The sequence below is a fragment of the Oenanthe melanoleuca genome, chromosome 7, assembly GCF_029582105.1.
Source record: "Oenanthe melanoleuca isolate GR-GAL-2019-014 chromosome 7, OMel1.0, whole genome shotgun sequence".
NCBI lineage: Eukaryota > Metazoa > Chordata > Aves > Passeriformes > Muscicapidae > Oenanthe > Oenanthe melanoleuca.
In genome coordinates, this window is record NC_079341.1 from 10244999 (window position 1) to 10266814 (window position 21816).

At 42.9% G+C, this 21816-nt stretch overlaps 1 protein-coding gene across 1 annotated transcript in view; it reads left to right on the forward strand.

Annotated features, from left to right (window-relative positions):
- The window catches only part of PLCL1 (phospholipase C like 1 (inactive)), a 181717-nt gene extending 160157 nt beyond the window's left edge, over positions 1 to 21560 (forward strand). The window contains exon 6 of the mRNA XM_056495950.1: positions 19571 to 21560. Within this exon, the coding sequence (XP_056351925.1) occupies positions 19571 to 19753 (183 nt within the window). The 3' untranslated portion in view covers positions 19754 to 21560. The remainder of the gene's footprint in view (positions 1 to 19570) is intronic.
- The last annotated feature ends 256 nt before the right edge of the window (positions 21561 to 21816 follow it).

Sequence of the window (21816 nt, forward strand, 5' to 3'; positions counted from 1 at the left end):
TGATGAAGAGAAAAGTCAACCAGTTCAAACTTACAGACTTAAATAGATAACCTATTCCATACAGAGCAATTGAGGTTAGTAGCTAGAGTTGTCTGTCCCCCCCCAAAAGCACACTAGGGAGTTCTGAACATTCATCTGAATACTTTTAGCAGTGTTAGGTAAAATAAATGTCTAATGGTGAGAGTCATTATAAATGTTTTGATTTTTTTAGATGTTTGTTAAATATGAAGTTTGCACCTCTGAGGGTGACCTATGATTAATGAATGTACAAGTAGGGTATCAAAGAAACATTTTCCATGGAAAATAATTGCTGCCTAGCACATATTGTCAACATACTGAAGAGCTTTTTAAAAATCTAGTCAAAGTCAAGAAATAATTTCCTTGTTTCATTTGTAAGCCACAACTTCTTTTCTACCTTTCCCACTCAATAAGATATTAACAGGGTTTGCTGTCCATGAAATGCACATGAAACATCTTTTTGTTCTGACTGAAGTCCAACTCAGGAATGTCGTTAGAAAACTGATGATGAAGTAGTGCCTTAGGTGTGTGATATGAAGCCATCAGTAATTGTTCTAATTTATCATCCTCTTTTTTTTCTTTGACCCCTTAAAAATACTGTCTTTCAGTGACCCTGCATAACAAACCTGCATCTCCTCTTTAGCACTGAGTCCTCCCAGTGCCGGTGAGAGCAACTCAGGAGGATTTGGCAGGAAGAAACCGACAACCCTGCCCAACTCAAGCCATAAGTGTCCTCCCTATATCCAGTGGCAAGGTGCACACTACAAATACATTTCACTAGGTGTTGTTACAGTGTTGTAAGAAAAGGAAAAAAATCCTGAAACATCTCACAGACACATCAGCTACTTTACATGAGGTGAGGTGAGTGAATGGCTGATGAGAGAAAGCCTCTTTGTGTGCTCAGGGTTGTTGGAGGCAATTACATCATGCAGCAGAAGTCAGTTCGTGTGAGGTGCCTGTGAGCAATAGCAGGTATTATGTTGTTCTTGTGCTGTGAAATGATTAATAGTCTTTTCCTAGGCTAGTGAAGCCAAGACATATTTAATTAATGTGTTTCTTTATAAAGACACATTGCAGTAGGTAAGCTTTGAATAAAAGAGGAGATGCAATAAGAAATTGCTACTGGTAAAATCATTAAATAGCTACAGACTGCAAGATTAAAGTGTATTTTTTAAAAGTCCTAACTGTGGTAATTTGTCATGTTTAAAAATGCCCTGGGGTACTTTTTAGAGGTGAATCAAAATAGTGTGTCATTTTCTTCCTTAGCTTATATAAACTTATTAGTAGCACCCACTGTAAGGACAAACTGTTAGCAGAAGATAAAAATGTCACTAAGAACATGGATGTTATAACTTGGTGACAGTCTAACAAGTTAGCTTTGACATCAATATTTATAAAATATCACTTCTTCCTTTTTTGGTTCCATGTTGTGTAGAACACTGTCAGGTTCACAGTCAGTAATACTGAGAGGCATAACTTAAGTACACTAGACAGAAGACGCACGCTTTCACAGCAATATTACAGGAATGGTTATGATCCCAGATTTAGTTTCACTTCATTTTTATTTCCATGCAGCACCAGCTCTGTGTCATTGTTTTCCTCTTTGTATTTAACTGAGTGCCATTGGAATGCAAGGGTAGCAAAAGAAATTTTGTGTTAAGCTGTTATGAGCCCTTAATTTCACCCTACCAGGTACACAAAGCTGCTCAGCTCAGCTGAGGCAACTGTTCTGGTGTGACCCTCCCTTGTCACAGAAGGTGATCATTCATTTTCATGAGGTATGTCTTGTTTTTAAGCAGGTGACTCCCCCTTTCCCAGAGCAGAGGCTTTTATGTAGCTGTGTGGGCTTGTGCTTGTTTCTCCCCAGATGCTGGTGCTTCTCCCGCCTGCCTGGCCAGGCCACCTCTGCTCTGGCTCCTATGGCTGCTTGTGCAGTGAGCTCCTCTTGCCTGCGCTGGGAGAGAGGGGAGCACCAGAACCTGGAAGGCAGAAGCTGAGAAGCCTCCTTGGGGCAGTTCTGACCTCGAGCTGATGAGTCCTGAGAGCTGGGACACAACCCCTGCCCTCAGTGCCGCTGTAGAGCACTGGGTGGTTTTCAGGTCAGGTATATTCACACATGGGGGATGTCATGCAGAGCCAGCTCGGGTCTGCTCCTGGCCTTCTCAGCACAGAACAGAGCCAGCTGCCACCTCTCCTGGGCTCTTCAGCCCACTCCATCTGCTTCTCCCATGGAATCTTGTACCAAGCATTTTGCAGTAACTGAGGCACTCTTACAATCTGTCAGATATGCAAACCTCTGGTTCAATGATTGCTATGTGAATTTTTGAGAATATTTGAGGGAAAAAAAGTTGTAGCCTGCAAAACTACTCTCCTTGCTGAGGAAAAACTGACATAGACTGCCAGGAGGTGATCTCTTGAGCAAAGAAATTGGGATCTGCCTAAGTCCCAAGAGTCTGGTGAGCAAGTCAAACAAAGTTTGAGTATCTTAACTGTGATTCAGATTTATTGTCCTCATGTGGACATGCTTTGACAGTCTGCAGGCAGGCTTTTCTGGGCTATTTGCGCTTTGGTGGGCCAGCACATACGAAGTCTAGGAACAATACCCAGAGGTACTTGTATGTTGATGGTAAATATCCAGATAGTTAATATGCCAACATGCCAGCTTATTTACAGATAAAACATGGGAAAAAGAAGATAAAAGTGGTGTTTACTGTTTTGGTCTTCTGCTGAAGGGCAAAATACTAAAATGTTTGATTCTAGTCTGCTCTGAAATGCATGTGTATTTTTAAATCTTTTTTTGCTGCCCATGATAAGATTTCACCCCTGCTGCCCTAAGTCTGTCTGTTCTGTCTGACTGGGACTCCAACTATTAGTGCATGCCACAAGACATCAAGTGGTTACATTTTCAGGGATCATTTCAGCTCTCAACCATGAGTGTATCTCTTAATTATTCTGCATTTAAATTAATGTTGATTAGATATATCAAGAGAAGTTTGCCGAATGGGGAAGACATACAATTACTAAATTGCTAATGCAGTTCTCTCTTTGGGGGAGGCATCCACATTCTATGATGTGATTGTAATCAATGTTAGCTCTAGTATATATGATTTTATGCAGCAGAACTGTGCAGAAATAGCACTTTTTAGGAAGAAAAACTGCCTGTCAGACAGTGATTGATATTCTAAAGCACCTTAAACACAGAGTTTCTGATGATCTTTGGAAGAACTAGGTCCATTCCTAGCCTTAGTTTAAGGATTAGTATAGTGCACTATGGAAGTGTTCTTGAATGGATACTCTACAGTGTCATAAAATCTTGAGACATTTATATGAATGTCTTATTTATAAGAACCATGGTTTTGTTCCTTGGCATGCTGCAGAGCGGATAACAGAGCAGCGCACCAGAATCTTAGGAACCTTGTATCTACTTAATCACGGTGGTAACAATATATTCTGCCACATTATTTAATTGTTGCTAAAGGATTTGCACGACAATTTACGCTGTCTTGGTCTCAAGTGAGAGCATGATGGATTCATGAGTCCCCACAAAGCTGCTGTGTTCTATGTATGATATATTTTACTCACTATAAGTATCAGGCTTTCCTCTGACCCCCAAAAATTCCTGATACCGTATCTCCCTCCTTTTCCCAGCATGTATCTGTGGACATAAGCACATTGGTGCTCAATTTGTGAAACTTCAAAAATAGGTGGGATATAAGCCATAGTGTCTTAGAAACAAATTCTTGTGTTTTGCTGTCATCCTCTGACAATGATAGTCTAGCAGTAGGCAGGAGTGGTTTGTGTGGCTAGGAGTTTTCATGCCTTCCTTGAATGCAGGGCTCACTGTGTTATTCCGTGTCAATTCACCTCATGTCTACTCATACCCATCTAAATAAATGTATTTTGAATGTGATCATTACAAAGGCTTTTTTTCCAGAGAGGTTAAGTATCTTTCCTGTTCTCTAGTCCACACATTGTTTGCATTTGCTTTACTGATGCAGTTCAAACTCCTAAACTAAGAGCAGTGTTTCAAACTTTCAAACCTTTCCAGACTCTGTGCCCTGGGTACTTTTGAAGGATCTGCTGCCTTATGCCAAGACATGCTCAGCTACAGTGGAGATTATCTGAGCCAGTCAGTCTGTCATTGAGTGGTAGATTTTACAAACACGTGAGGAAATGCTGAGCTGTTCTAATGATTCACACAGTGATTAGATCAGCTTGGTCTCTCACATATGAACTGAAGGACAAAAAGGAGCAAATTAATAAAAAAGAGGTGGCTTTCTGAGAGTGCTAGAAACAAGGTGAACAGGGGCCACCAAGGTCCTGTAAATACCAACCTGCTTACTTTGAAGCAGTTAATTTAAAATTAGAGAGCAAGATGAGAGGGGAGGTAGATTTAGGTTTTTCTTTATTGTATCTGAGAGAGAGCCTGGAGAAGCCACATGGGAGCACAACTTGTTCCCAGAATCTTTGTGTACTCTGAATGCAGTGGTGAGTGCTGTGGAGTCTCCCAGCTTCAGGGTTGGTTCCAGGGCAAAGCCTGTGCTCCTGGCTCTCAGGACAGGCTCCAGGGCTCTTCTGAATGTGGAGGTGTTGCAAGATCTTTCTGGGATAGGGGATTTAGAGTCCTTTGAATGATCTTGAGTTACAAGATCAGGAGGTAAGTGTTGTGCTTCACGTGCCAAGCTGTTTGGATCAGTGTATTTTGTAAACCAAGGGAACCAAATCATGTGATTATTAGGCAGGATAGGCAGATCTTTCTTGTACCTAGCAAAGTGCTGTTCTCTTCTGATTTGGTTGATAAAGGCCTCCTCCTTAAATGGTGAATGCACTGGTTTTTATTTTGCCCAAGCCCAAAGGCAGGAACCAGAGCTCTTTAGCAGTCTCCATGGATTTTGACAGTTGTATCTGGTGATGGAAACTTTTCAAGTAGCTTTAATACTGTGTATTAGGGTAAAGGAGTGTAATCCCAGTCTGTCAGGAGTACTAGTTAATCAGCTGGAATATCCTGTTATTCTTGGCCCTCAGCCATGCTGCCAGAGCATTGCTCTGGGGAGGATGTAGTGAGCGGTCTCAACAAGTACAGCATGACCTCTCTGGGTACCTGGCTGTTCCCTGCAAGTTTTTGAAGCCCTAAGGGTGTTTCTGACAAGGTCTCTGTTTTCTTGGCCAAGGAAAATTCCGAGACATGAGTTGGACTTAGAGCAAACTAAATATTTGTGTGTGTTTAAAATACACGTGAGGCCACCCAAGCAATCTTAAATCTACAAGTACCAACTGCTGGCAATAGGAAGGACTAAGCAGAGAGTAAAGATTACCAGGGTTCACAGCTCTTGATGATCTCCTTCATGATCCTGTGAGTTTCTCTAGGGCATGAAGTCCCAGGATAGCCTGACAAAGAGAAGAGACTTCGTCCTCTGTTAATCAGTTATTGTTGGGGTTCTGATGGATAACGTCACAGCAAGAGTGTTTCACTGACTGGCAAGGAATGATTGTCTAGACACTCAGATCAGGCAGAGTCTGTGTTTATCTGTCCAGGCACAAGGACCCACATGGGCCTGCACAGCCTACCTGCAGTGCTGGTGCTTGTGAGGAGCAGCACTCACCTCCCCACTACACACAGCCCCTGCAGAACCAAGACAATTAATAGTTTCTGTTTTTCCAGGGAGCACACACAGTTTTCTCTTTTCTCCAGCCTTTACCACCTATTTGGGTAAAAAAATTTAAAATAGGACTGTAATGGCCTGTGAGAAGCTGAGTAGTTCCTCCTGCTGATAAATATTCAGCTGCTGTGGATCTAAGCTCTGCTCAGATATTTGGCATGGAAGGTGCTTGGTATGAGGCTGTGCTGTTTTCCATGGTGATACTCAGTACCTGCCAGACCCAGGGACCCATTTGGCTGTTGGGGAAAGAGCTGATAGCCAGAGTCATCTGAGCAGAAATGTGTGTTCCTGCCAATTTTCTAACTTTGCTCTTGTTCCTTCAGCGCCAGGGCTCTACTCCTACAGGTGTTTCACAATGGTGGGTTTAGGGACAAGACACTCCTGCAGTCAGTGTGGACCCAAGTGTATGATAGACCAAAAATGGAGGGTCATTGAAGTTCATCCAGAAAACAAGTACTGTGAGGTGCCTTCCTTTGATATAAACTTTTTTTTTTCTTTCTTTTTTTTCTTTAATACAAAGTTCTGCAATTCAGGTCTAAATATTACTCCTTCAGTTCCATTGGGATGTATACAGAAGGTGAGACAGGCTGTCAAATATATAGGCCATCAAAATAATAATAACTTTGACACAAAAGGCAAAGATTAGAAAAATGAAAGGTGGTATGAAAAGCCCTGAGTGATAACTTCCTGAGTTCTTGAATTTGACTAAAATAAGCCAGAGATGGATCACGAGCAATCTTGTGATGTCTTTTACTTTAAGTGATGTGACAAATTGCCAAAAGCCATGGATTTGATGCCAGGGTGCTGGCTGTGCATGCAGGGTGAGATGCGTCATTCAGTGGTGGGAGAGAGGGCCAGGAGCATGTGGGGTCACTGTGTCTGGTACCCCTTGTGCCAGGGCCACCTCAGCAGCATGGGCTTTGAGTCCAGCCAAGGGTTGGCACACAGGTCCCGTGCACAGAAAACTATTTTTAGTGTCACTTCACAAATGGAGGTTTGTCAAGATATTTGAAAGGCAAAATAGATGCCCAGTTCTCTCTCTTGTGTACGCTGGCAGTGAAGCCCTCTGCTTAATTGTCTGTTCTAACTCCATTATCTCTGTGTGGCAAACAGTCTTTACTTTTCTTCTTCCCAGCCTCAAATCCCATTCCCTACATTGTTCCAGGTATATCATCTAAACCATGCCAGTGTGGGGGGTGAACCATTTGTGACCCCCACCCTTCATTTAGGCTAAGCTTTGCATGGCTCTAACGCTGTCCCTCACCAAGATGCAGTTCCTGTGAGTTATTTCTCTGTATTTTGTACCATCTTTGCCTTCAGGTGGCTTTGTGGGACTTGGTACTGCTGTATTTGTGCCTTTGGGGCAGACCTATCACAGCCTGAGCCCCATCTGTGCTGCTCATGTCACTCTTCTCTACCAGCCTTGCAGGGATTTTGTCACCTGGGTGTGAAGGCCAGCTTCTCCTGATGGGGTGTGTCATTTGGTCCAAAGACTCTGCAACTGGAAAAGTAATTAATAATGTTCAGGTAGAATATGAAGAGAGTTTGTTCTCTGAAAGCTGTTTTGGGCAGCAACAAGATTATCACCTATGAAGAGGTTATTTGAAAAATCAGCAGGTAGGGTTACAATTTTCTTGAAAATCCTCATCTTTTGAGGAAAAGTAGCTACTCCCACACGCATGTGCTTGGACAGAACTGCAGAGCAGTGCTGGAAAGTTGGTACTATTAAAGGGAGGCAGTGGGAAGAGGAGGGGTGGCATGAAGGAAAGGTGGATGAATGTAAGTGGTTCCCCACCAAAGGAGGATTGCTTGGATATGAAAACTAGGTCAGGTTTTACTGACCACTCTCAGGAAGAGGAGTGCAGGCAAAAACTCCAGGTGGCATTGGAACTTAGGCAACTTCTGCCACCACTCCCTCCCTCCCCTACAATGGTGACGCTTTTATCTGAGACATGGATATCAAAGGCTGCTGTACTTGCAGTGGAGTTAATTAACACAACCTGGAACACATGGAAATTGGGAATCTAGCTTGTGCCAATCTGACAACGTGACCTTGTTCAGAGGAATTAATAAGGCTGTAATGAAAGTACAAATTCCTGCAGAAATTCACACATTCCTTGCTTCTATCTGTCAATGGCTGTACTAACAAAGAACAAGAGAAAAGGACCAGCTGCCTCTGTCAGGTGTTCTGGATTGCAGTGTAACCCAAGCCAAGCTGCCAGGGTACTGGCACTGATTTGTACATTGCAAGAACATTAGCAGAGAATTGCTTGTACATTGCTTTTTTCTAGCATTTGTTTATTTTTAAATCTGTGCTGTGCCATTCCCCAGGAGCTGTAAGTGGTATGCACCTGAAATGGTTGTGTTTGAATGGTGTGTGATAAGAGATTCAACATCTTCTAAAAATCACTCTTGTGGTATATTTGGAGCTCCTTACAGCTCCTGTCAGCAGATCATATACAGTTTCCCAGAGCTTACAAATGATGACAAGCTGACTGCCCCTTTTGTTGTGTGAATTACATGCCAGCATCTACAAAACCTGCTCCCTGTGGGGGAATGGGTATCTAATTTAAGATAGTTCCTCAGGGGAGCTCGGGAGGTGATGAAAGCTGCTGGTTGCTCCATTGGAACTTCCTCCTCTGCAGTTGCTGAGATGATATTTGGGCTTTCCCTGGCACAGTCAGTGGCCTCAGTGTAATCCAGGCGTTTCTTTTATAATGGAGCAGTACCTGGTCCTTGTGCTTGGCTGAAGCTGGGGGCTGGCATGTCTCTGTGTGAATGCCAAGTCCTGACCTTCTCCCGCCCGAGCATTGATAGAAATCCTCTCTCCACATGTCACAATGTGCATAATCAATTGTTAGCCAGGACCTTTGACTACTTCTGTATTTGTGTCAGTGTATGAGTCATGGGAGCCAAATTCTGAATCTAGCAGGGAGTGATTTGCTGGCACGACCTTCCCTGTTTCATTGTACCAGTCTAGATTCCATTACTGCCTCCTGACATTGAAAAGTGGTCATCCACACCACTACATATTCTGAGAGTTGTGGTAAAAGTAAAATGCTCTTTAACTCAATGGTGGTATTGATTATTTTTTTGTTGTGTGGAGCCACTACCAGTAGAAGGCTGTGGAGTAAAGACTTCTGTGTTTACATGTGTGATTATTGGAAATATGGGTCTGCAGGGAGGGATGGAACAGTGAAAAGCCACAAACTACTGCATTAAGTGAAAGTAGTGGGTGTTCAATGAGACCAGGCATTGGCTCTGCAGTTATTCTCCCCTAGAACCTATGGTAGACCCCATAAGCCCTAAATGTGTCAGGCATTTCAAAAACCTTGCATGGGAGCTAGGGAAATCAGAGACCCAAGTACTTGTGGGTGGAAGTAAGCTTTTCTGTAGGAACAATGGATTGGGAATCTGCAATCTTGTTTTCTGACAGCTGCAGTCTTCATTTACCTGGGTCAGATGAATTCAAGTGTCAGTTCATGAAACCTGCGGGAGATAAAGGACACTTTCTTATGGGTCACTTCCTCAGGTACAGGTAGGATCCATTTATGGAGAAAAGTGGAGACAAAACCAGTTATTCCTGTGCTGAGGCAGCTGCTATTTATTTTTAGATCACAAAAAGAAAAAGATGGCATTTCTGATTTCAGAAAGGCTCTTACATGAGAGCAGACTGACTTAGAGGAGTAAGTTAAAAATGCGAATTTAGCAGCTCTTTTCCTCAGTACCTTCTGTGTTACAGATAAGACATAGGTCTGGTATTGGCAGGAAGAGCCTGACTGATAGGCTGTGATTGCTCTGAATAGTAATAATAGAGGTGATAATTGCAGCTAAGTTCTCACTCTGTTCCCTGGGTTCCCACTCTACCACTCCATCGGATGGTGACCTAGGGATGCTAGTGTATGTAGCAGTGGGGAGGAGCTGAGCCACATGAACGCAGAGAAAAGCACTCCAAAAAGTGTTTTTACCTTTTCAGGCATTGGTGGTGGTAGTAGTTGGACAACCTGAGTGGCCTAATTTACAAGTCTGGAATAAACAGGCAGGGAATGGAGGCTGCCAGCAGCAGCAGGACAGTTTTCCTTCAGAGGACAGCTCAGTGGTCTGATGCTGGGTAGTCATCTTCTCCAACCCTCCCCAGTAACTGTGGAGGTATTATTACAGACACCTGTAATAATGGCCTAAACATCGAGTTCAATTTGGCTGAGAAGCCTTGTATTTTATGTGGCATAGTATTGTAATGGATTGTAAATTATGCTTGTTCAGTTTCCCTCACTGATATTTTGGGGCAATGAATTTGTAAATGAATACTACCCCTATCCTGCACCACTAATTTTTGTGCTTGGCTCACTCAGTTTGCTGTGTGTTTCCATTCCTATCTTTCTAAAAAACAGAAACAGAGGTTTCTTACTTACACCTAGCCCTGTTTCTGACCCCTGCTGATTTTCTCCTCCCCTCTCAGTTGCTTCCTTTCAGTAGCTCTCTGTCTTCTGGGTCAGTCAGCATTCTGCTTACAAAAATAACCCCATGCACTTCTGTTTGTATTTGATCTGCACTGGGAAGACAGGACTGGGATTCTCCCAGGGGAAACAAGCCCTGTTAGCATTTGAGGCCTGTGGTTTCTGTGCTCATAGGAGCCTCTTTAACCACTGGCTGGCGGAACATGAGCAGAGAGGGTGGCACAGCTCTGCTTTCACTGAGCTCACTGTCCAGCCTCAACAGCAAACCTGCCTTTGAGTGCAGGGCACCAGAATGACAGGGCTGATTCCTGAACAGGGGTGAGGTGAATCAGAGCATTTGCTCAGGGATCCTATAAAAACCTGTTCTCTCCTAGTAGTTAGACAGCAGTTTGTGTTATTTTATTTTGGCACTTAATCCTTCATGTGACTTGGAAGCTTTGGTCTCAGTTTAAAGCTTTCTGCTTCAGCATAAAGTTGTTTGTAGCCTGTGCTGCTTGTGAACAGCTTAGAACTGGCTGCCTACAGCTCCTAGCAGGGAGGGAGGAGAGGGCTGTCTTGTCCCATGTGGGGGAGTAGGAATAGGGATGGCTTCTGCAGATTCCCATGGCCCAGTCAGCTGGTGGTGTTGGCCAGCAGCCACTGCAGCAGTAGCGTTTGCAAACCACATAGTTGCTAAGGCACTAGTGCTTGTGGCAGGCAGAAAGGAAGGAGCAGAGCCTTAGGAGAGCATGTGGGAGCAATGCTGAAGGTGCTCTGTCCACAAACGCTCTGCTCTGACAGGCACAATTTGATTTCATCTTGATTGGATTATTTCAGTTAGCATTAAGCACAGCTGTAGGTATTTTTTTAGCTAGTATCTCCAGCAATTCAGAGGAGAGCAGTGACTGTGTGACATTGCTGCAACCCTCCCTCCCTCCAGCGCAGGTGCGTGTTGTCTTCAGTGAAAACAGAGTCAGCTCAGAGTTGGCCACTAAACCCTTTCCAGGTTCTGATGAACTTAAGGGACATCTTGCGGCTACACTGCGACAAAGGGACATGATTTTGATGTTAACTGTGTGCTTCCAGCCTGTGCATCTGAGTCAGCACAGAGGGCACTAGGGAACAAGGGGTGCCAGCCAAATGTTTTCTTGGGCGTTGCCTTTCACAGGTCTTTCATTAGCTGCGAAACATCTCTTTTCCTGCAGCTAGTCCTTTTACTCAGAAAAATCAAATGCAAAAAAAAAAAAAAAATTGTGCACTTTCTGCCTCATCTTTCTTCCCTTTGTTGTTGTTGTTGTTGTTTGGTTTTTTTTTGTTGTTGTTGTTTTTTTTTTGTTTTTGTTTTTGTTTTTGTTTTTTTCCTGGTACTCTCTGGACCAGTACCTGTGAGAAATTGTGTTTGGTGATGAAAGAAGGACTAAAAAATAGGTGCCTGGACAATTCTGATTTCTTGGATGTGTATAAAAAATAAACAGTGCCCAAATTTTTTCAGAGATGTGGGGTTTTCTTAGTATTACTTGTCCACTCCTGGGCTTCCAGCCACCCTGTGATTTTAAACTTCAGAAAAAAAGGCAGGTTCCTAGCATTGAGGGGTTGACAGCAAGAGTCCATACATTTGTGGCTGTGCTTGCAAACTGTCTGCCTGATGTTGTGCCTGAGACACACAGGCAGCTGAACTGCTCAACACATGGCTAACATCAAATTAATGGCATTATTTCTGAAAGCAAATTCCTGCTGCAGCACAGTTACAGTCAATGCTCACATTCATTGCTTTTGACAGCCCGATATAATTTAATTTAAATGCCCATATGAGACAGAAGCATAGGCATTATTTAAAAAATAAATAAATAAACCACTCTTTTTACACACAAAATGCCTGCTTGAAGGAATAAATTAGTAGCCATAGAGTGCAATTGATTTGCAAGAGCCCCTGGATTTCAGTGAAGAGTTCTTTTTAAAGATCAATAAAGAAGGCTGTAGCATGAGTGCTTTTGCCACTTAGGTGCTCAAACAAATGCTTGATGTTAATTCTTTGTCAGGTTTTTATGAAGGGTTTGGGGAGGGGCACTCAACTGAATTTGAGAGCAAGCTGGCAATATATGTCCTTCGCCTTTGTCTCATTAGGCAAATCCTGTAAGAGAATTACAAATACAGACCCTCTTTCCTAAGTTGCCATGGCTGCACAAAGCAGTGATATCCTCATGCTGGTGAGGCCAGCAGCCAGAATCAGAAGGTTTTCTAAGTATTTGCTTCTTTGGTAATTGCCTGACTATTCTCATTGAGGTTCTCCTTGTTTGTTCATTTCCACCTCCCAGACTGCTCTCAGGGTTGTGTTTGGCTGTGTCACATAATTTGCGAATATACAAGTGGTGGACTGGCAGTTTTGTAATAACTGGGAAGCTTTGCTCCATGTGGTGGAATGGGGGCTGTCTCTTGGTATGCAGCACAACCATTTAGGTTTTAACTGCACCTTTCCAACAGCTGGAAAAGAAGGCATAAATGGTATGGGTGTTTTTCAAGGGAGTGTCACACCAGTACAGACAGATGGCATTCCCTCTTCCCAGTCATTTATGTCATGCCACTTGCTATGAGATTGACTGCTTGGCTGCGCAATGAACTGTCACCAGCCTCCTAGAAAACTAACCAGGCTCATGCAGAACAGCTCTGTAAATCCCTTTACATCATCCTCTCTAATGCAGACTTTTGGGGTGAGATTCAAATGGCAAATTAAATCAGTGTAAAAGTTTTGGATTTTGTGTGGGACGGCCTAATATTGAACAACTGTCAGATTGGGAGTTTAAATAAAGTAATTAAAATCAGATGGAACTGGTTTTCAGGTAACATGAATGTTGTTTTTAGCACACCACATTTACATGGTTAGTATCAGGCTCCATCCCTGGGTCAGGCTACCCACCTGCAGTCACATATCCACTCTGTGTGTACAGCCCATGGTGTGTAATGGCAGTCAAGCTGCAAGTGAGGTGAATGTTTGATCTGAGTCACAAGTTAGGGCCATTCTAATTTCTGCTTGCTTTTCTCATTATTTATTTTTTAGTTCTATTTATTGTAATATATTTAATAATTTTTATTAACTTCCTCTGTGTCCCTTTGCTATGATATCTGAACACCTAGAGAGATCTGTGTCTCAAAGAGGACCAGGCTGATCTACTGGAACCTGCTGGGTGTTTAGGGCAAGCCATGACTGAATGGGCTCTGTGCAAGTGCCATAATCCAGATTCCTGCTGACTTTCCCTTGAACTGATAAGAGACCTTTCTGCTTTTATATGGACCATTGTTTCAGAATTGCCTTGTGGATTTTCCACCTGGAGTAATGTTGGTGTTGCCCTCTCTCCCTTATAACTGGCTGCACTGAAAAAGAGAGAGCTTTGTGAATGGTATTTGCACAGATAGTTGCTCCTTAGCTCTTGTCCCAGCAGTTGTCCGTAGGTTAGGTGCTTGCTGGCGGGAGGCTGCTGCCTGGGATGTGTCACTTTAAGGCTCAGTGTCTTGCCGAGGCAGTGAGTGCCCTCAAGGCCTTGAGTCCTTCTTGCGGGTGTAGTTTTGTTTTTGAGACTCGTGCAAATGGGATTTTTTTTTTCCCCCTGAGTAAGGAGTAAAACAGTTGGGACATACAGAGCAGTCAGGACTGATTCTGTTCTTCCCAGTGCTTTTCCTGGGAAAAGGAGCTTGGGTTTCTACCTGCTCAGCCCTCTGTGCAATGAGAGACATGCAGGAAAGCCTGGAGCCAGCATCTATATGGCTGATTCATGAAGGAAATGGAGAAAAGATGACATGAGGAATAATTTGGGTTAGAAACAAGAATTAGTAGGAGATTGTTACTGTTAACTATCCATCTCCTCTTCTTTGTCATCATCCTCAGCCTTGTTCTCCTAGGCATCCCAGCTGTTGCTACAGTGCATTGAGCAGATCAGCCGTAGAGCTCTGACCTTCTTGCCTGACACAACCTTAGATAATTTCATTTGGTTTTTATCGTGTAACCTTGTGTCAAAACTGCACACAATAATCTATTTCACAGTAGTTATGCTTTGCTGCTCTTGCTTACAGAGATTAGCACTTTATATATAATGGTGACTGCCTTTCCCTAGGTGGATGTTTTCTTTTTCATCCATCTCAGATCTCTTCTCTGTGTGATATAATTGATTCTCAGTTGTTTCCTTCTTGCAAATTTTTGCTATACCCTGCTTTGGGAAATGAGAGAGAAGGTCTCTGGCTGTCAGTAACATGCTGATATACCAAAATGAGATGCTCAGTTTGATATCTGAAATCACCAGCACATCCTGCAAAATGTGATGACTCAGGCCTCAGCGAGCACTGGGTCGGATCGCCTGATTTACTCAGTGTCAAAGCTGTTGCTGATTTTCAGCCAGGTAACAACAAACTCTTGCTTTTGTTTTATAATGGATAAGTGAGAAGCTCTGCCCAAAACTGAGACCTTAAATGATACACCAGTAGCACATTTAAGTGCCATCTTTTATATTTGTGGCCTTTTTATTTTCTTGTCAGGAAGTAAATTTTTGCTGTGCAAGGGTTTAAAGATAAATTGGCAAGTAACATTTGGACCCTGCTTTTCCTGTGGTGTAACTCATTTTTGCAATGCTTTATTTTTTCAGTGTGTGAGAAGTGATTATAGCTTTGTGTCTAATCTTTGTGTACAGTAATTTTTCATGCCAACATGTGCATTATGATCTCTGTCACAGACAATAAAGCAAAGCTGTTGACAAACTATCTGCAGGAATAATGAAAAGGGTGGGCTTTTACAGTCTGCATTGATTCAGCAACACTGTTTTTGGAGTAGTCTGTTCTGAAATGTGAATGTGTCATAATCAAATTCAAATCAATTGTTCTTACATTTAACTTTGAAGGAGACATGGAAAAATATCTGCTCTTTGTAATAAGTTTAACATAACAGTCTAATCTTTTCATTAATGGTTTCCTACCGAAGATTACATTTTCAAAGCCATATGTGGTCATTTAATTGTGTGCCTCCTTATTAATATTAAACACAATTAGCCCTATTATGACACTTTGAAAATGCACCCCTTGCAGTAAATGCTGCCACCACACAGAGTATCCCAATGTGAGAGCAGCTCTCCAGCATTTGGAGTCCCTTGGCACAGATTGTCAGTGCTGTGACTGTGCCTGTATTGCCTCTGAAATGTGGAGTGGTGTGGTGCTTGCGGCTGTTTTATTTGACTGTGTCTGGCTTTTTCAGCCACCCGCTGGCATCCACTGGCAGCCTCTGGAGATTTTACTTTGTGATTAAATAGTAATGAAAGAGCTTGATTCTTTGAGAATAAGTTAAAAAATAACAGTAATATCATGATCATGATGTGGGATGGGTGTTAAGACCTCCATTATTTGTTTGTATTTACTCAGCCCTCGAGGATTGGAGAGAAAAGCTCCCATAATGTGCTGTCAGAGAATGTGTCTGCTCAGGAGATAAGCGACTGTCTGCTTTAGCAAGTAGCAGATTAGAAAATGGCTTTCACAGCTACTGCCTCAGCCTCCCTGGAAACACAGCCAGTTTGCAATGCCAGGAAAGCCCCATTGCTCAGCATGGAGTTTTCCGCTTCACCAGGAGCGGTGCAAGGTGCTCGTGTGGGGCACCTATCAGTGCAATTCACTTCTGCATAGGCCCAGTCTTTGCCTTCAGGGTCCTCCTGCAGCCCCTGGTGCTGGTGTGGGACAGTGACATAACAGGGGTCCCCAGTACTGGGAGTGCCCACAACCTGGCCTGTGTGTTGCAGTCTTTCCTTGAAAGGATAAGAACAGTAATTATTTGTGTACATGACCATATATTTATATTTACGTAGAAATAGACATGCAATGTATATAAAATAAGTAATATTGTGAATTTGAACACAAAATGGTTCCACTAACCTGGCTTTCATTTCTCTAGCCCCTGAGAGTGGGTTGCTGCTGGATATAGAGCTGTCATCTTGACTCACAAAAACTTTGATATATTATTTGGAAAAAACCAACTGAACGTACAACTACATGTAATTTGTCCCATCGGTAGTCATTGCCAGTGTCTGTCTAGAGCTACTTGTGTTTCTTAAATCCATTCAAGGCTTGTCACGGGAACTGAACAATATTTAAAACCATGTCAGATTATGGGTTTTCTAAGCAGTATTAACCTGTCAAGGTAAAGGCTTATAGTCTTGCTGTTGCTTGACAATCTGCATTATTTGTTCTGTAATGTTGATTTGTGCTGAGGCTCTGCAGTTAGGTGTAGTTAGGTGTATGAAACGTAACTTTTAATGTTCCCTAAGGCTAAATGAAAATGGACCCCTTGATCAGTTTTTGTTAGAACACGTGATTAGTCTCGTCTGGTTTAATTCACTGTCCTGCCAAATGCTGAGTTTAAACTTTCTCACGAGTATTTATTTTCAGAAAGGCTGAGGATACCAGTAACAGAAGGGAGATACATGGATAGATGCTGAAGTGGGCTATCATGGTCTCTCCTTGTCTGGAAGAGAGATGCTTTGTTTGTAAGGGCAAGCAGGATGGGTTCTGTGCACAGAGATGATCACAGTGACCGGTTTGTGAAGGTTGTTTCAATGCAATCATGCTTGTAAAGTTTACTCTAGCTTCCAACCAGTATTTAGTTTGTTAAGGTGTTGACACAATTTTGCTGATATTCTTCTCAAGTGGATTATGCTCACAGCCAGTTTTTCCAAGCAAACAGATGGCTTTTCAAACGGAGCATGCACAAAGATTTTTTTTTTTTAATGGTGTCTCTAGAATTATGACAGCTCTGTCAGAGAGGGCTAGTTTGTCGTTAATTTTCTCATGACAGATGATTCAAAATAATCTTTGCTTCTTCGTCTTGCACAAATGAACCAGCTGTTTAAAAATAAAAATACAAGGAGACTAAGACATAAATCAATTGGTCTCTTCATGAATGGAATTGCACTATTTTGATAAGTCTACTTCTGTTTTTAGATCTCTGTAAAATAAGAATGTCTTCAAAATATTGGAAGTATGCTCAGGAGGCGTGTGTTTCTTCTTGGAACCTGAAGACATGTTGTGCATTGCCTCAGACAAAATCTGTAATCTAATTGCCTGGTTACTCAAATGTGAAATCAGAATATGTATAAGGGAGAGCGGGTGGCTTGGCACTTTCACGTGGGGTGTGGAGTCCCTTGGCTTCTGGGGGCTTCAGGTGTGAGTCTTGGCAGGGCAGACTCAGGCTCTCGTCCTCCACGCAGTGCATCTAATCCCAAATAGCATCCATCCATGCATGTCAGACCCTGGACAGACACAGTTTGTGGGCTGCCCTGAGAAACATTTCCAAGCTTTGCCCTTACCCTGAAGAGGGGCTGCTTCTTGCACTAAGGGGATTTTTCTGTCCTTGGACATGAGCACACAGTGCCAGGTTTTGGCTTGAAGAGGTTAAGGCTGCAAAGCATGGTCACACTGATTTTTCCCTGTTTGATGGTGAAGTCTGTAGTGTTTCTTTGGTCCTGTGCACATAAGAAGTAGTGACCGGGGTATTTAATCCTAAACCCAAATTATTTAAAACTGCATAACATTTTAATGTCTTTAATGATATGTACTTTGTCTGGCAGTGTTGTCCCTGCCACTACAGCACTGGCACTATTCCTGTACCATTTGCAGACAGGAAGGGACACCAAGGTGGGGCGGGTGCTCCAGGCAGCTCTGGAGCTCTTGAATTCCTGCCTACCATCTTTAACCATAAGCAAAACCTCTAATATAAAAGCAGGCTCAGAGTAACAAAAAATATCTGTTCCATAAATTATTCTTGTTTTGTTTTTTTTTCACACCGTGCCTGCTGACTGGATCCCAGGCTCTTTGTCTGTGTATTCCCTCAACTGTCATGCTGCTGAGACACAAATCCCTTCAAAAGAGCTTCATAGCAAATAGCACAGAGCTGCTCACGCAGTCCCAGTGCTTTTTGTTATTCTCACACTGAGTTGTATTCCCAGCATCTGGATGGTGATTTGCATCATTCAGCAGGGACAAATTTGTGACACCAGGAGATGAGGCAATCGCGTTCTCAGGCACAGGCTGCTGTCCCTGGATGACGTGGTGTCCCACGTGGTGTTTACCAGTGCTGCAGCTTTGCAAGCCACCATTGTTTCTTGGTTGTGAACATTGTGTAAAGGGGTTCAGGCCCTGTGAGTCCAGTGCCAGGCGCTGGCAAAAAGGGAACTGCGCTCATCAGTGTAGGATAAATCCTTCCTCCTAGCTCTGGGGAAAGGGAGGGCAGAGATGCTCCCACTGTTGGCAGGTGTCACACTGTGACACATCCAATACATCTGATTTGTTTTGAGAACCCAAGAAGGGACAAGTGATCAGTCACACCTCCAGTGAGCCCAAGGTCCTGATGTAGTGTCCGTTGTATCCTGTGAGGCTCATCAAAGTATCTGTGACTTGCAGGAGATCAGGTTGGGTAGCAGAGACCTGAATGTGACATTTCAGTCAGTGGAGTTATTCCTTATGAATATGAGTGTAACCAGCTGCAGCATGTGCTGTACTTCAATCTGTACTTGGGGTGACATTAGGAGAAGAGGAGCTCAAGTTCTTACTGATACTGAATTTTAATAACCAGATGCATCTTCTGGCTTTTATTTATTTGTATCCTGTAGCTCCAGAATCTTGTCTTGCTTTGTGGCACTTGAGATATCAATATTGCATAAATATTCATTTTGGCATTTCTGAACCCCAACTCCTTAATACAAATTTCGTATGACACATTTTTCCCAATTGTTACAAATTGGATTGACATCCTGTTAGTCACCTCATGTTTACATGCTCTGAGAAGATACAGAAGCAGTGTGTTGTTCATGAAGCCTCATTCTCATTTGCCTTCTCAAAGGTCCCAGATGAAATAGTTCAGAAGGATTCACTGGAGTGCTATGGCTTGATGTGTTTCATATGGGTGCAGCTTGGCCTGCTCTGCTCTAGGAGAGCCCAAGGCTGGGCATCAAATCCAGGTGCAAGGAGGGGGGTGGGTTATCAGAGTCTCTCAGCTCCTAAGGGGTCTAATATCTGGGAACACACAGCCATTGCCACGTAGGATCTGATGCCAGGGAGCAGGGGGGAGCTTGGGGAGAGGGGTGCCATGTGCCGTCGCTGCCCTGGCCCTGGCAGGACCTTGCTGTTGACTGCGGAAGAAGAAATGCCTTCTCCTGCAGCTTTCTTCATTTCAGGTTGAAATTACCTCCCAAGGAGGGTAACATGGAAGTGGGGGGAGTCTGGTGCCTGTCCCACCCTGTCCAGTGCTGGCTGCTGCCTTCCTCACTTGTGCTGGCACCAAGATGCAGGAGGGGCTTCTGTCCCATTTCCAGAGGGCAGAGATGACTTGAGATGGGACCTGGGACCTGTAGGGACACAGGAGCAGTATTGCTGCATTTGGTCCTGAGCAATGTGTGCAATCCCTGACTCTCCTGCATGTCTGTGCATCCCCAGGGCCAAGGAGATCTCCTGAAGAACGCCAAGAATGAAGCCCTGGAGAACATGAAGCAGATCCAGCTGGCGTGCCTGTCATGTGGACTGAGCAAAACTGGGAGCGGGCAGGCGGATGCCAAGGCAAAGCGGTGCCTGGAGGCAATACAGGAGAAGGATACTGGAGATGAGAATGGGAGGCTGTGAGGAGAGGCAGAGCTGTCGCATTTGTCACAGATTTCAATAACTCTAAACTATTTTTTTAAAGCATTTAAAAATTCACACAGGAGTGCCCTCTACAGGGCGTGATAGTATTAAAATCCTCACAATGTCAGTATTTTAACGCAGTTAATTTATCCAAGTTAAACTCTGGTAGTGAGATTTCTAATGAAGCCAGGCTGTCTGTATGCAAGTGCGTGTGTGTGCGCACACATGCAAATCCTGTAGACACCCTTCCATGCATTACATTAGCCATTTGCTAATTTATTCCTTTGTCATCTTTGAGTAGGCCTGTTCATTCTGAAGATCAAAACAAATTGAGAGCACTTGTATCAGTTTTGAGCTTTATTTTAATCTCCAGCTTTTATAATTTTACTTATAGGTTACATTACTTTTATGCTGTTTAAACAAACAAAACAAGTATCACTGACAGCTGTTTTTGTGAGGACAAAACTGATGGTTTGCTGCAGACCCTGAAGGTGATTTTTTTAGTGAACAATTGCAGCCAACTAAACAGGATATTAAATGGTCAGAGTTGCTAGGTAGATTATCAGTAGATTTGAGGTGTATTTTTTGCTGAATTTAGCAAACTGCTCTTCAGGTTACACCCAGACAACACATACTAATGTAAGAACTAGCTAATTTAGTTTATTCCAGCAAAATTTTGCTACCTTATAGATCTGCAAGACAGTTACAGTCTTTGTTGGTATGTATTAACCTGAATAGTAATGATCATAGCTAGTCAGCCCTGTAATTATGGGGAGAGCTGTGAATGCCCTTTGGTTGTCATGAATTCTTAAGGTGACCTTCAGGCTGTTCTGAAACACCCAGTGGTGCCAGTATTAAAAGGAAGGTTTTCCAGATTTCAAGAAATGTGAGCTTTAGTGCAAGACATGTGAGAGGTCAGACCTTGCCTGCCACCTTCTACATAGATATTGGAGTCAGCTGGACAAAGCAAGCAGGCTCTGGCCTTATGATTTTGTGGTTAAAATCATGCTGTGCTAGAGATCTAAAAGTGAGGCTGAAGAGCTGCTACAAGTGTAGTGTAGAGAAATAGCTTGGGGAAAAACAGGGTGCCAGCGTTTTTGTGCAGCAACTACAAATATCCTAACACATGTTGTGTGTTTGGGGTAGTTCTGAGAATTGGCTGCTTCTTTGTGCCACTGTAGAAAGGAGACAGAGAATGTCCCAAAGCAATGCATCCTCGTCCCTCCCAGTGTCCAGCCCACATGTGCTCACCATATTCATTTCAATCGTTTAAGTACTGTGCTTGTGTGGAGTATTTGTGTTACCTTTAACAGGACTAAGTGTTTTATGGTTATAAAAAAGACTATATTTATTTAAAGCATTGCTTTTATTTTTAAAAGCTACTTTTTAAATTAATTTGATTAACAAATATGCTAATTTTCTGAACTTAACAAAAAGTAATTGCTGAAAGTTTGATCATTGGAAAATCTTATATAGCAATTGTGTTAAGTTATTTTTGACTTCTTAATAACACTATTATGTTCATGTTGCACATTACTGAGAGAGTAAAGCTATGAAACAACTTTGACCCATGATTTTGCAGTGATTTAACACATGATCCTGGATAAAGGTGGGTTGCAGTGGGTAAGTTGCTTGAGAGAAGGTCCTGCTCTAACAGCTGCTGTGTTATTGCAAAGGTTGTAACTCAGGTGCCTTAAATACCATTTCAGTAAAATTTGCCATATTTGTTCAGATCCAGCCCTAAATGCTCTGTTTACCTGTCCATTAGATTATGAGTTCAGATTTCACTGAGGTCTAGAGAAATGTCTTTCATGTTTCAGGCAAGGCATAAAGCCCACATCAATGGTGTAAGTGTATGTATTCTCGTTTGGCCCTCTTGGGTTGTGTTTCTACAAAAACAACACTTGGCCTTCACAACTTACAGTTAGGGATGATGGAAACTGTTACCCCAGCATCATCAGCTGCAAAGATCAGCCTTTGGAAAGCATCCCTCTCAGAAGGGAGAGGTTGCTTCAGGAAGGGTGAGTGGCTCACCTCTTGGTTGTTCATTTAAATCTACAAAT